Source organism: Sander vitreus, chromosome 11 (assembly GCF_031162955.1).
Source record: "Sander vitreus isolate 19-12246 chromosome 11, sanVit1, whole genome shotgun sequence".
NCBI classification, from domain to species: domain Eukaryota; kingdom Metazoa; phylum Chordata; class Actinopteri; order Perciformes; family Percidae; genus Sander; species Sander vitreus.
Window position 1 is genome coordinate 19,109,231 of NC_135865.1, and position 12,361 is coordinate 19,121,591.

General features: G+C 41.3%; 1 protein-coding gene across 2 annotated transcripts in view; it reads left to right on the forward strand.

Moving 5' to 3' along the window:
- sytl5 (synaptotagmin-like 5) overlaps positions 1 to 12,361 on the forward strand; it is a 37,521-nt gene that overhangs the window by 7,597 nt on the left and 17,563 nt on the right. For both annotated transcript variants that reach the window (XM_078262123.1, XM_078262124.1), the window contains exon 2: positions 11,914 to 12,265. In XM_078262123.1, coding sequence (XP_078118249.1) covers positions 12,147 to 12,265 — 119 coding nt within the window. In that variant the 5' untranslated portion in view covers positions 11,914 to 12,146. The remainder of the gene's footprint in view (positions 1 to 11,913; positions 12,266 to 12,361) is intronic.

Sequence of the window (12,361 nt, forward strand, 5' to 3'; positions counted from 1 at the left end):
TTCTAAAAACCTCTCAACTCTTGTTCTTTAAGTGCTCGTAGTGACAACACGGAAATCTTTAACATGCTGTAATCACACTTTATCTTCAGATTTCTTTTTTTTTTAGATTTCAGATACTCTGCAATGAATATGGACGTGTTTATTCAACAACCAGATTGCCTTCACTTGAACCATCTCACAGTTTCTATCATAAACCTAAACAGTGCCAGATTTCTGGCGAGAAGGCAGACTGTGGCTCGAAATCTGGGCCATTTCACTGCAGTTTCTAGCAGAAGAAATTAGCTGTTTACAATGCAGGCATGGGAAGAGTTGATTATGCTGAAGATTGTTTGTGGCTCTTCCGTCACCTGACCTGTCTCACAGAAAGCTCTTTACCTGCGTGTATAATCGCATAAAGAAACTAGAAGGGTAGTCAGAGAGCGCTGACCTTCACCAAAGCATGTGCTGTCTCACACTCTTAATGCAGGGTCAATTTTCCAAGTTGGGAGCTCATTATTACGATTATTCCAATGCTCCATGAATGCAGCACAAATGCCCTATCTAGCAATATTAACAAAAGTGAAAAATGATTAGTGTATCCGCCCTGTGATTCTGATCTACTTTAATGGGTTCTTCCTTGGCCCGTGCTACACCCTTATACCGAGTTTCATGAACATCGGGCCTGTAGTTTTTCCGTAATTCTGCTGACAGACAAACAAACCAACAAACGGACAAACTGAACCGAAAACATCACGTCTGGATCATTCATTTACCGGATAATTGCCGGAACATCCGTCGCCACCGAATCTTCCGCCGGATGTCCCTCGCCTTGCAAAACTCTGGTGGTTTCAGAAAACATCAACAAACTTCGAGCTAGCAAGCTCTGAAGTGCTGAAAATGGCATGTTTAGAAGAAAACTAACAACATTCCCATCAGCTTCAGCTGTGTTTCAGTGCTAATTAGCAAATGTGAGCACGCAAACACGCTGAACTAAGATGGTGAACAGTACACCTGCTAAACATCAGCATGTTAGCATTGTCATTATGACCATGTTAGCATGCTGATGTTAGCATTCAGCTCAAAACACCACTGTGACTAAATCAAATAACATGGCTGTAGATTTGCATACCAGAAACATTTTAGAATCATGCAGAATTTAAGCCACGTCGATTGTTGTTTGGCTATTATTATAATTTTTTTTCTGCCTTTATTTTTGACAGGACAGCCGAAGACATGAAAGGGGAGAGAGAGGGGGAATGACATGCAGCAAAGGCGCTGCGTCGAGGAGCAAACCTCTATATATGGGTACCCGCTCTACCAACTGAGCTATCTGGTCGCCCGTTTGGCATTTGTTTGAAGGGTGCTTTGATAGTTCTAATATTATCTGCAATATATGAAATATTCAAGGCTGTAAAATCTGGAAAGTCTGTTTTGAGTGAAGACTTTGTCGTGCTCCCCTGGCTTTAGACTTCACAGCTCAGGAAATTGTCTGAATCCTTTTTTTTTTTATCTTTGGTGATGCAATTTTAACATAACAGGTTATTTTTACCATGTGAATGTTTTATAACACAGCATTATTAAATAAAGCAATTTCCAAGAAAATACTAGCTCCATGCTACAGTGACCACAGTACTACTGCTGTGTTTTATCTGCTGTACGAGGAGGAGAAAAGTCTTTCTTTTTTGTATTTCTCACATGCTGAGGTTTTGTTGAAGATTTTAAGGTCAGAACACTTAACTCGCATTGAAGCCATCACTGAACGCCTGATTTAACTTTCTTGCTCCTTCTCCCTTTAAGTCCATATCTGCTTTTCTCTTCCTGGTAGTCTTTTATTCCTCCATTCACACCCAACAACATGACCAAAATATCCATTTTCCATCTCTGTGCGTTGTCTCTGCTGGTCTGTTTGGAGGAGTGGCAGCCTTTTCCTGAGCCCACCCTGCCCTTTCCTTTGAATTAGTGGGTGAAATGACACAAACAACTCATCAGTGCGAGGACAACAAAGCAGCATTCAGGTAATACTGATGCAGGAGAGTTCAGTGAAGGTGAAAGGAGCAGGAAATGGAAGGAGTGGTGGGAGTATACGAGAGCACAGCTGACAGAGAAGCTCTAGATTATGTTCATAGAGGCACTAACTTTGTCGGTTCGTTTTTCCTATTTTCTGCTCCATTGAGCCCTGCAGGGAACTATGGAGAACTGGCGGCTTGATAGGTCATTACTGGTGACGGCTCCCGTGAGAGTTATAATGTTACGGTGGCTGCGACATGTGTGCTCCATGGCTGTAAGGGCAGCGTTTTAGATGTTAGTTGTGGTTTGGGCAGGACTTGCTTTAAACAACAGTGGTGGTCAAACAAAAAATAAAAACTGTAAGGGTACTCCGAGAGTGCAGACCTCCGCCAAGGCATGTCCTATCTCACATTGTTAATGCAGTGGGAGTTTTCGCAGTCGGGAACAAATTGTTCCGATTATTCTGACACCACATGAATGCAGCACAAACGCCCTATCTCTCAATGTTAAAGGCATGGTCACACATCCGCCCCATGATTCGGATCCACTCCAAAATGTAATTGGTTTTTCCTTGGCCCATGCTACACCCTTCCACCAAGTCTCATGAAAATCAGGCACGTACTTTTTCTGTAATCCTGCTGACTGACAAACAAACAGAAAAACCGAACCAAAAACATAACCTCCTTGGCAGAGGCACGTGTCTACAAACGAGTGCAACACCATGAATGCCTTTCAGGAGAGACTGTCAGAAAGTGTGTGATGTTATCCCCATTTAACCGATTATCATCTCATGCCCCTCTTTAGACAGCCATCTTTTCACCCTCCGGCTTTGAGTGAGGCTGTTCGGAGCAACGACAAACACTTTTGCCTTCAGACACAAGAACTAGTTTGTTTCAAGCGTTCTTCACAAAGTCAACTTTCTCTCCGTTGCTAATACTCATCTCCAGTCCAAGCATGGAAAAACTGTAGACAGCCTGTTTAGTAATTAGATTTTAGGATTGGCTGCTATTATCGTGGATCTTTCTCTCAGCTGTAGTTTGACATCCCCACCCTCCCCATAGACTCATAATCAGAGACAAAAGGCCAAATCTGGCAAGGGCAGAATGCTAGTCACCGTTGCAGGCGAAAGGCTTGACGGAGGTGAGTTGTTGATATCGCCATCTGAAGTTGCTTCATTACCTTTGAGCCAGCCAAGTAATTAAGGTTTCAAATTGGATTCTGATTGACAAAACATGATGGGTGCTGTGTTTCAGCAGAGTTATTGACACGCAGAAAGTCCAGAGGATGAAGAGGAGTGTTTACACACATGTCCATACTTGATTGGCAGTGACACGGACGGTGTGTCTGACAGGTCTCCAAGCTGAGAGAGAGGGTTATTAGTACACTGCAGTGGTGCAGATATGTTATCTGCCCTAAGGTAGGTAGGTGTGTGTGTGTGTGTGTGTGTTTTAAGGCTCGAGTCTGTTCGGTGTGTTCCGTGCCGTCGTCCGTTGGGGGGGCCGTCGGCCTTCATTTTGGCCGATTTGACATGTATAATCGGCGGGGCGGACACTGCCGGCAGTCGGACTCAAATGACCCATCTGATTGGTAGAGTGCTAACCCGGAAACAGGGAGCGGAATGAGTGTGACTAGAGTATCTCAAAATCTGAAGAAAATCTTTTAAACTGACCTTTGTCGATCTGAAATATAGACAGATTCAGCAACTGCATAGCCAATTTCTCGCTTAAAATGTTTTCAGAAACAAGTACTATTTTAGTACAATATAAGATCGTATTCTGAACAAGCCGCCATGACAGTCTGTCTTTGAATTTCCGGAGAAACCAAACCCACGTGACGCGTTCGTCCAATCAGCTGCCGGTTTTCTTTTTTGGGCGACAATACAGATTAGCGCCACCTGCTGTTATGGATACGTATTACGTCTCGTCGCTTTGGTGTGTTCCAAGGCACTTTTTTGACCAACTCGGGGAGACTGATCAGTCCAACTGGCTTTTCTGCCGAGGGTCAGCCGTCTGGTCATTGTGTCTGCAGCTTTAGCCTACATGCACGCAATCTTCACAAATAGGCTTATTTCTGACAATGCGACAGTTGTTTCTGCAGTTGTTCCTCTGTTGTTTTCATTAAATACACTTAATGACCCAATTAAACTGCATGGTCATTATTTTACAGGCTGGCTGTGATTATAGCTATTGGTTGAAGGGCTAGGCTATATAGGCTATCTAGTGTGTGTGTGTGTGTGTGTGTGTGTGTGTGTGTGTGTGTGTGTGTGTGTGTGTGTGTGTGTGTGTGTGCGTGTGCGTGCGTGTGCGCAGTGTTGGGAAGGATACTTTCAAAACGTATTCTGTTACAGAATACATGCCCAAAAATGTAATTTGTAACGTATTCCGTTACGTTACTTAATCTGAGTAATGTATTCTGAATACTTGGATTACTTCCACATTGAATTGCATTTTATAAGTGTAGGAATGCGGCCATCACATACAGCTTACTAAACAAGCTTATTCTGGTGTGTTCTTCTGTTCTAACTGGCTGAATGTGTACCTGAACAAGCAGATAGATTTTTGTATTTGTAGTCCCGAACTGCATACTACAAAAAACTAACCGCAGTCTAAGCTACCACGAGCAAATTTTAGCTAACGTTAGCTAGCACGTCAAACGGGGCTAGTCAGTCTTTCCACGGCTCTGGGGATAGTAAATCAGCACGTATAGGAGAATGTAAAGTCGCACGTCAACTATAAAATAAATAGCAAAGGTGTTCAGTAAAACTACAGCAGACGACTACCCTTGGCTAATTAGCTAAAAAATAACTTACTTTGAGATGCTTCTTCAGCTTGGAGGTGGAGGAATTTGGATGCTGAAAGGAGGTTGGTTGCTGGCAAGCAGAGGTTGCACTGCACAGTTATATTTCGTTCTCCCTGTTCTTTCTTTAATGTGAAATGCTGTTTGAATTTCCAAGATAGAAACGCATTCCTGCCCTGGCTCTGTGGTGCTCCATCTCTGCCTCTATCAGTGATCACGCAAATAGCAAATTTTTTCGTTTTCATAGTGGGGCTTCTGGGAAATGCATGGAGTTGCCTTAATTTATTCAGAGAGTGAATAAACTTGTGAAACAGAGAAGTATTGTCATGTAATCCAATGATTTCAACAATGTAAATGTATTCTAAATACCAACTATTTAAATTGTAACTGTAACGGAATACAGTTACTCATAATTTGTATTCTGAATACGTAACGCCGGTACATGTATTCCGTTACTCCCCAACACTGTGTGTGTGTGTGTGTGTGTGTGTGTGTGTGTGTGTGTGTGTGTGTGTGTGTGTGTGTGTGTGTGTGTGTGTGTAAGAGAGCGACAAAGAGACTGAAAAAGAGAGACAGACAGAGAGGTCACCACTTCAGTGAAAAGTACACACAGGCAGAGATACTTTTCCACTTGGACAAACACGTCATGTATCATTTAACGTGTCTCTTCCCGGAAACCTCTCAAGTCTCCTCCAGCATGCCAGATCTCATCTCCAGCCCCATGTGAAGACGATGGCCACCTATAGATTCCACCTTGCTGCGAACACAGTTCCCACATCCGATCTCAGGAAGCGGATTACATGCAGGGAGATACATGGCTGAGATGGCAGGATGATTCTTATTTGCTTCATTTCCTTTACGTTGAGATAAGTTGTGTGAGCTGGAAACCATTTTGTCCGAACCTGCACAGCACTCTTTTGTAAAAGACACAAAGCTGCTCGTTCACTGCTTTATAAAGAGCACTCTCAGTCTGTTGTCTGTTGTAGACTCACTGCTGGTAAATCTGATTGGCCTGACTCTCTGGGATTTATGTGACGAAATCTATCTTAAGAGCTTTGCGCTTCATCTTGTCCTCTTACTTAAAAAAGCAATTGAATTTTATGTCTACTGAGCGTTGCTGTGTTTTGATCATCACTACATCTGTCATTGTCGCGATATTTCCCCCTGGATTTACTCCTTTGATAAAGGAGTTAGGCCATTTGACACCCTGCTTGGCTTCAACGTCCAGTTTGTTCTGCTGTCATGTGTGATTCCTCCTTTCAATGAAGGCAATGGGCTAGTAGTGTTTGCTTTTTTCCTAAAGAATTCATGTTTAGGAAGAACAACTACAAAAATGGTGGCTGTGGCTCATCTTTGGGTTGGTAATCTAGAATGGTTGGTTTCATCTGTGCATTAAAAAGAAAAATATTATAAAGTCTAGAAGGGCACTAGAGCGCAGACCTCCACCGAGGACTGCCCTATCTCACAATGTTAATGCAGTGTGAATTTTCCCAGTCAGGAACTCATTTTTCTGATTATTCTGTCACCAAATGAATGCAGCACAAATGTCTTATCTCGCAATGTTAACAAAAGTGAAAAATAAATTGTGTCAGGGATTCGAATCTGCACCAAAAATGATTGGGTTCTTCCTTGGCCCATGCTACACCCTTCCACCAAGTATCATGAAAGTCGGGCCAGTAGTTTTTTTGTAATCCTGCTGACAAACCCACAAACAAACCGAATTTAAAACATAACCTCCTTGGCGAAGGGAATACAAATATTACAAATCAGAACACTAGCTGTAAACAAAGGCAATGAAAATACATAAGCTGCACTAATCAATATTTTTTTATGATAATGAAGGGTCAAATGAATGTGCAATATGAAAAATGTGTCACTTGCATTCACATCATTGGACAACTAAAATGGCTAAAAATACTGTATGATGTAACACTATATCCATTACATTTGGATTTAAAGGATAGGTCTGGTGGTATTCTACATTTTTGTTATTGCTGATTTGTTAAGATGAAAATTAATAATGTGTTAGTCCGCCTCTTGATACTTTCAGACTTCCCTTGTCTGTTGCTCGCAGCCCAAAGCCCATTGGTCCCTAATGAAGTCTCTAAAACAGTTCATGAACATATACCTTCGTTGTTTTAAAATGTATGTGGGATTTTATGTGTTTTCGGACAACAATGGAGCAATAGTAGAAATAAGCTACATCAGACAGACAATACTTGTTAACAGGATCAATTGTTGATGGTTTTGGTCTTTTCATGGGAAGAATATAGAATATAACCGATGACTTATCATTTAATTACCTTGAATGACTTTTGGCATCCGGCACTTCTATATTATTAAGCACCAAGTCTAAAATATTTGAGCTTTCAGGAGATTTCGATGATGTGATGAGTATATTATACAAGTCGTGGTAATTATGGTAACTCCCACATGGCATGACTGCAGCAAATGCCCGGATGCTGTTGGGTGTTGATAAAAGTACCTAGAGTCCAGAAAACACCCCTACTTGTTATAGCAGAAAATACCAAAGCGAAGATACATCATAATATGTTCTGTTCTCTGCTGTGTGCCATGGCACTGGTGTAACCAGCTGTGAGATTTGTCAATATGGACCTTTGTTGATTAACAATTAATGTGTTCTACACTTAATGCATGTCTGCCATTGTGTAAGTGTGTGTGACCCATATAAAAGCCTGTGTTGGCTGGCAGCCGTCGGCAGAAGGAGGTCTCTGGCTGAGCTGAAGTGACCTGCTGTTTAATGGTCACCAGAGACGCTCTCTGCCACTCATCATCACTGACTACTGCCATCTCACATTAATGATTCAGGAGGAAAACGTACAGCATCCTGTGCATTACCACAGGGGGGATTTAAGGGTTATACATTAACACAAAGGACTGTAGGTCCTTGCCAGAATAAGGGTTAACAGACTCGTGCAACTGTCTGTTACATGGAACTGGCAATTTGCTTAATTTATTAATGATCTGGACACGCTGCTCTTCACACTGTCGCCACCTCTGTCAACACTGTGTGGTAGTGAACATGCTAGAAAATAAATGAATAAATAAATGATCTAGAAAAGCCTCAGAGATGAAGAATCTGCTGATACAAGGTGAAAGAGCTACTGTATGATTTATTTACTATCTTTAAGGCAACAAATATCTGTGCTGCTGCCCCTCTTTGAAATAACAAGACTAAAGCTAAAGTCGAAGCTGATTAATTTTCAATTTAAAGAGGATGTAGATGACCCACATTTCTGCAGATACACCACACACACAATGTTCTCTCGACTTCGTTTATCCTCCTGTAACTCTCTCACAGAAAGATTTAGTAACTGCATTTACACATGGAGAAAGGTGTGTGATACATTCAAAGCTTCTAAACTGATTAGATGTTGTTGCCCTTCTGCTGAGATCATTTTGAAGTTCAGGAGTGAACAAGAGGGAGGAATATGAGCTGAGCACCTTGTAGGGTGTTGAAAGAGAAGTCAGAGAAAAATGTACAGTTGTATGTAGGACTCCATCCGTCCATCAGCTATACCCGCTGAATCTTAAGAGGGTCGGAAGGGGTGGGCAGGTTGCCAGTCAATCACGGGGATGGACATGCTTCTTTCATTTGCTTCTTAACTTTGTAAGTTAATTTGGATGTGGGCGTATACTCAGACGAATATTGTGTTATGTGCAACGTAATGCTCAAGTAACCAAATTACATTCACAAAGACTTCCAGTTAAACCAGAATTCCAGTAAGCAGCATATTCCAGCTTTAAGAGGTCTGACCATCACTGCTTTAACTTGTATTACATAACCATCTCAATGCATCTTTGTTGTTTAAATGGCAGGCGCACTGAAGCCTAGAGAGGAAAACCTTTTAACGTCATGATCAAAAAGGTAATTAACACGTGTGAGCGAAGTTGCATTTTTAAAGGGTTATTTATTTTATATTCTTCATATTATAAATACACCCCATTAAAAGACCAAAATGTGTCAGTGTGTCTCTCAGTACTTTTTGACTCTCTAAATACGTAAATCTTCAAAAGGTTCACAAGTGTAGTTTCATTCATTCAAGGCTCAGTTAATTCCTTAATCAGCTGCACTGCAAATGTAATTTAAACAGGAGTAAATGAGGACTATTTTCAGCCACAGCATTGGTGCTCTAGAGAGTATTTACAGCAGCAGGACATGGTGTGATGAACTCATAATAAACTGCAATACCTTTGTTCATAGTAATAAAGGAAGATGTCACCCAGTGCAACAGTGTGGCTCATCACTGTGTTGTTAATAGTTTTTGGACAGTTCATTAGGCTTTGGCTACACAGAAAATACTTGGTAGTAGGAGGATCAATTCATTGTCTATTTGTTGACAATAAGGAAAATATAAAAAAAATACCACCAGACTTGTGTTTTAAAGCCCTAATGAGCTGTTGCTTCTGACAGTGCTGCTATTTGCATATATGCTTAATCCAAAACATAACCTGGTGTATGAAGCACAAACATAAACCCTTTTATTATGTCCTCAGGACATAATAAAATAAAATGAGTCCTCTTACACTGTTACAGCCCATTAAACTATTTACATTTGAAGGTTTTCCTTCTAGCAGAACAGCCCAGTATTGAGCTACACATAGTCAGAGACTGAGATGAAGGTATTGTTCTAAAGGCATCGCGTGACCTTGTTTTCTGACTTCAAACTCATATTTTGCCCAGTATTTCTGTTCAGAATGTTCATTTTTCACCCATGTCTACTTTGCTTGAGCCCAGCTGCTCCCAGCACACCTGTGGTATTTAATTGGCAGATTGAGTTTGCTGTCTGTAAGCCCACCCCCTCCCTGCAGAAAACACCCGACTGACTGGTGGTAAAATGCCACATAGTTACTAACCACCAAGCAGACCACAATGTGGCTTTGTGGCCAGATGTCCCCCAGTGGAGCCCAGATCCATTACATGTTTGAACAACATGAATTGTGGAAAAGATGAAAACCTTCCCTGCACTGTTTTGAAAAAGCAAAGTGAGTCACCGTGCTTTCCCCAGAGCTACGTTATTAGTGCAGAGCTGAGAAGTGAGTGTGTTTCCTCTGCTCAGAAGCCAAAGTTTAACTGTCTCCTGACTCGTGTTTACTCAGGGCAGAGAGAACGGCATCGGGAATGTATGCAGTGTGTACTCAGGGAGGGCTGCGTCAGGAAACACGCAGCACACAATTCAAACTGTAGATACTGTGCTCTACAGCACGCCTGTAATATGGTAGAGGCTCAGATAAATATTGGTTTCGCTTTATTGATGTTGTTGACCAAGTATAAGTCAGCAGAATACGTCAGAAGTATCACGTGGCAGAGCTGCTTGGCTGCCAGACTTTTCTGTGTGGTTATAATCTGCATTCTTGACTTCCTGCTTTAAATACACCACCACTAGCCAATTTATTAAACCTAGTAAAGCTAATGTCTAATACAATGGTGCTGCAATAAATCCTACATTCATGAAGGTTATAATGTTATTTTTTGTTGAAATTATTTTGTAGAGGTGTTAATTCAGCTTTATGGTCATTTTTGTATTGTATTGTGTGTAGGCTACTGAGCTGTGTTTCTTAGATTTCACATTTGTATGAATTTAGGCACACTAAATATTAGAAGCACCACAAACTACATCCTCCAAATACCCTATGAAGTTGAATGAACTTATATAAATACCTTTCTAAGAGATTCAACTAAAACAGAACTGACCTGAGTCAGTGAGTAGTTGAGCAAGGCATATCTGTATTCAGCAGTTTGAGTCTTGCAAAGATATCTGTAAATCACTTATTTCCTCTACTAAATCCCCATATCACGCTTTAAAGGTGAAGGAAAATCTCTTTGTTGGTTACAATGCAGCTGCAGTTCAGTTCAAAATGCTATAATCACTGATGTCATGATGTGCCTTTGGTTGCAAATGAAGCTGAGATAATGTATGCCAGTTTATTAGTGCTAATTCATGTAAAGTGAAGGGAAGAGGCAAGAGAAGAAAGGATGAGGATGAAAGAGACGGTAATGAATAAGGACTGAAGGAGGCTGGTGCCATGCTTTTGAAGATCCCTCCACTTCATTCAATTTTTATTTCCTAACTTCATTCACACAAGCATTGGCAGAATGTTGTCCGTCTCCTCAGCGCCTCATATAATCCCATATATTAAGTTCTGATCTGCACGTTTGGTTTTATTGACAGCATGGAAAGCCATTTTTGTGCAAGTCAGGTTATTTACAACAGTTTACTTGCAGCTAGAGTGAGAATGTGTGTGTGTGTGTGTGTGTGTGTGTGTGTGTGTGTGTGTTCATGTATAGCATTCAAATCTCTCCATTTCTCTGAGTAACAGTGGCATCAGAGTAAATCAGAGTTTCTGTGCACACTGCAGAAAACAAGAGTCTACAGCCATGCTAGCGGCTCTGTGAGGCTCTACTTTGGCACAGCAGTGCTTTGAGAAAAATGCTAATGTCATGTGCATCCCCTTATGTTAGTGTGTTAGCATGCAAGTATTGAGTCATTAAATAAAGTATTGGACAAATTGAAATTTGAAACTGCTGATGGTTAAGATGAAAAAGTTAAAGGATCCCCAAAGTATTAAACATCATCCTGGGCAGGGAATGGATATTTCTATCAATTTCCATGGCGATCCATCCAGCAGTTGTTGAAATATATCAGTCTGGACCAAAGACGAGGAACGACAGACTGACATTTCCATCCCTAGAGCCACGCCACTCACATAGCTAAAATGTCAGTCTCTTTGCACAAAAGCATCTGCCAATTTAATATTACATAATGTGTGAACTGTCATGCAGGTGTGCTGATAATTAGATCAAGTCGTGTCATGAATTTCAGGGATAGATAGCGCTTTGGTAATATAAGCTGAGAAATGGGAGTGTTGTGCTATGAATGTCAGGCTTGGAGCCTAATTGGGAGGTTGTTGAGCTGCTGTGCAGCTGTCAAATGTCTACCAATTACTTGTGCTTCCTCTTGTAATCTTGTAAATCATTAGATTAATTTACTTAATGCTTTTTACATTAGAAAAAGACAAGCACTTCAATTAACAACCCATCATTTTCTAAGTTATTAATGTCGGCCATGTTTTACTGACTTCCCCTTGTGTCTGTTTGACCTCATCTAGGCTTCCTGAGAGTGGTCACCTCTTGTTAGCTTCCACAAGAAACAGAAGATCGGAGGAAGAAACACTGGAGGGACAAAGTTCAGACTATGCCCGCTCTAAAAGAACAACCCAATCGTAGGCGGAACATAACAGAAAGAGGAGCACTTTGCAGCAAAATGTAGTTATTTCTGACTTTTTCCATGCAATACATCTGCTTGGCTGATTTAATTGGCCGAGTGTAGACTGAGGGACCAATGGAGCAGGTCGGGGAGGATTTGAACCTCTCCTTTCTGCTGGAACATGAAAGAGACATTATCCTGAAAGTGCTGCAGAAAGATGAGAAATTGAGGAAACGAGAGGAGAAAAGGATACGGTAAGGACTTCAGTATCACCGCTCAACTCACGCTCATCTCATGCTCATCTCACGCTCATCTCACGCTCATCTCATGCTAAATTTTCTTTATGTCGC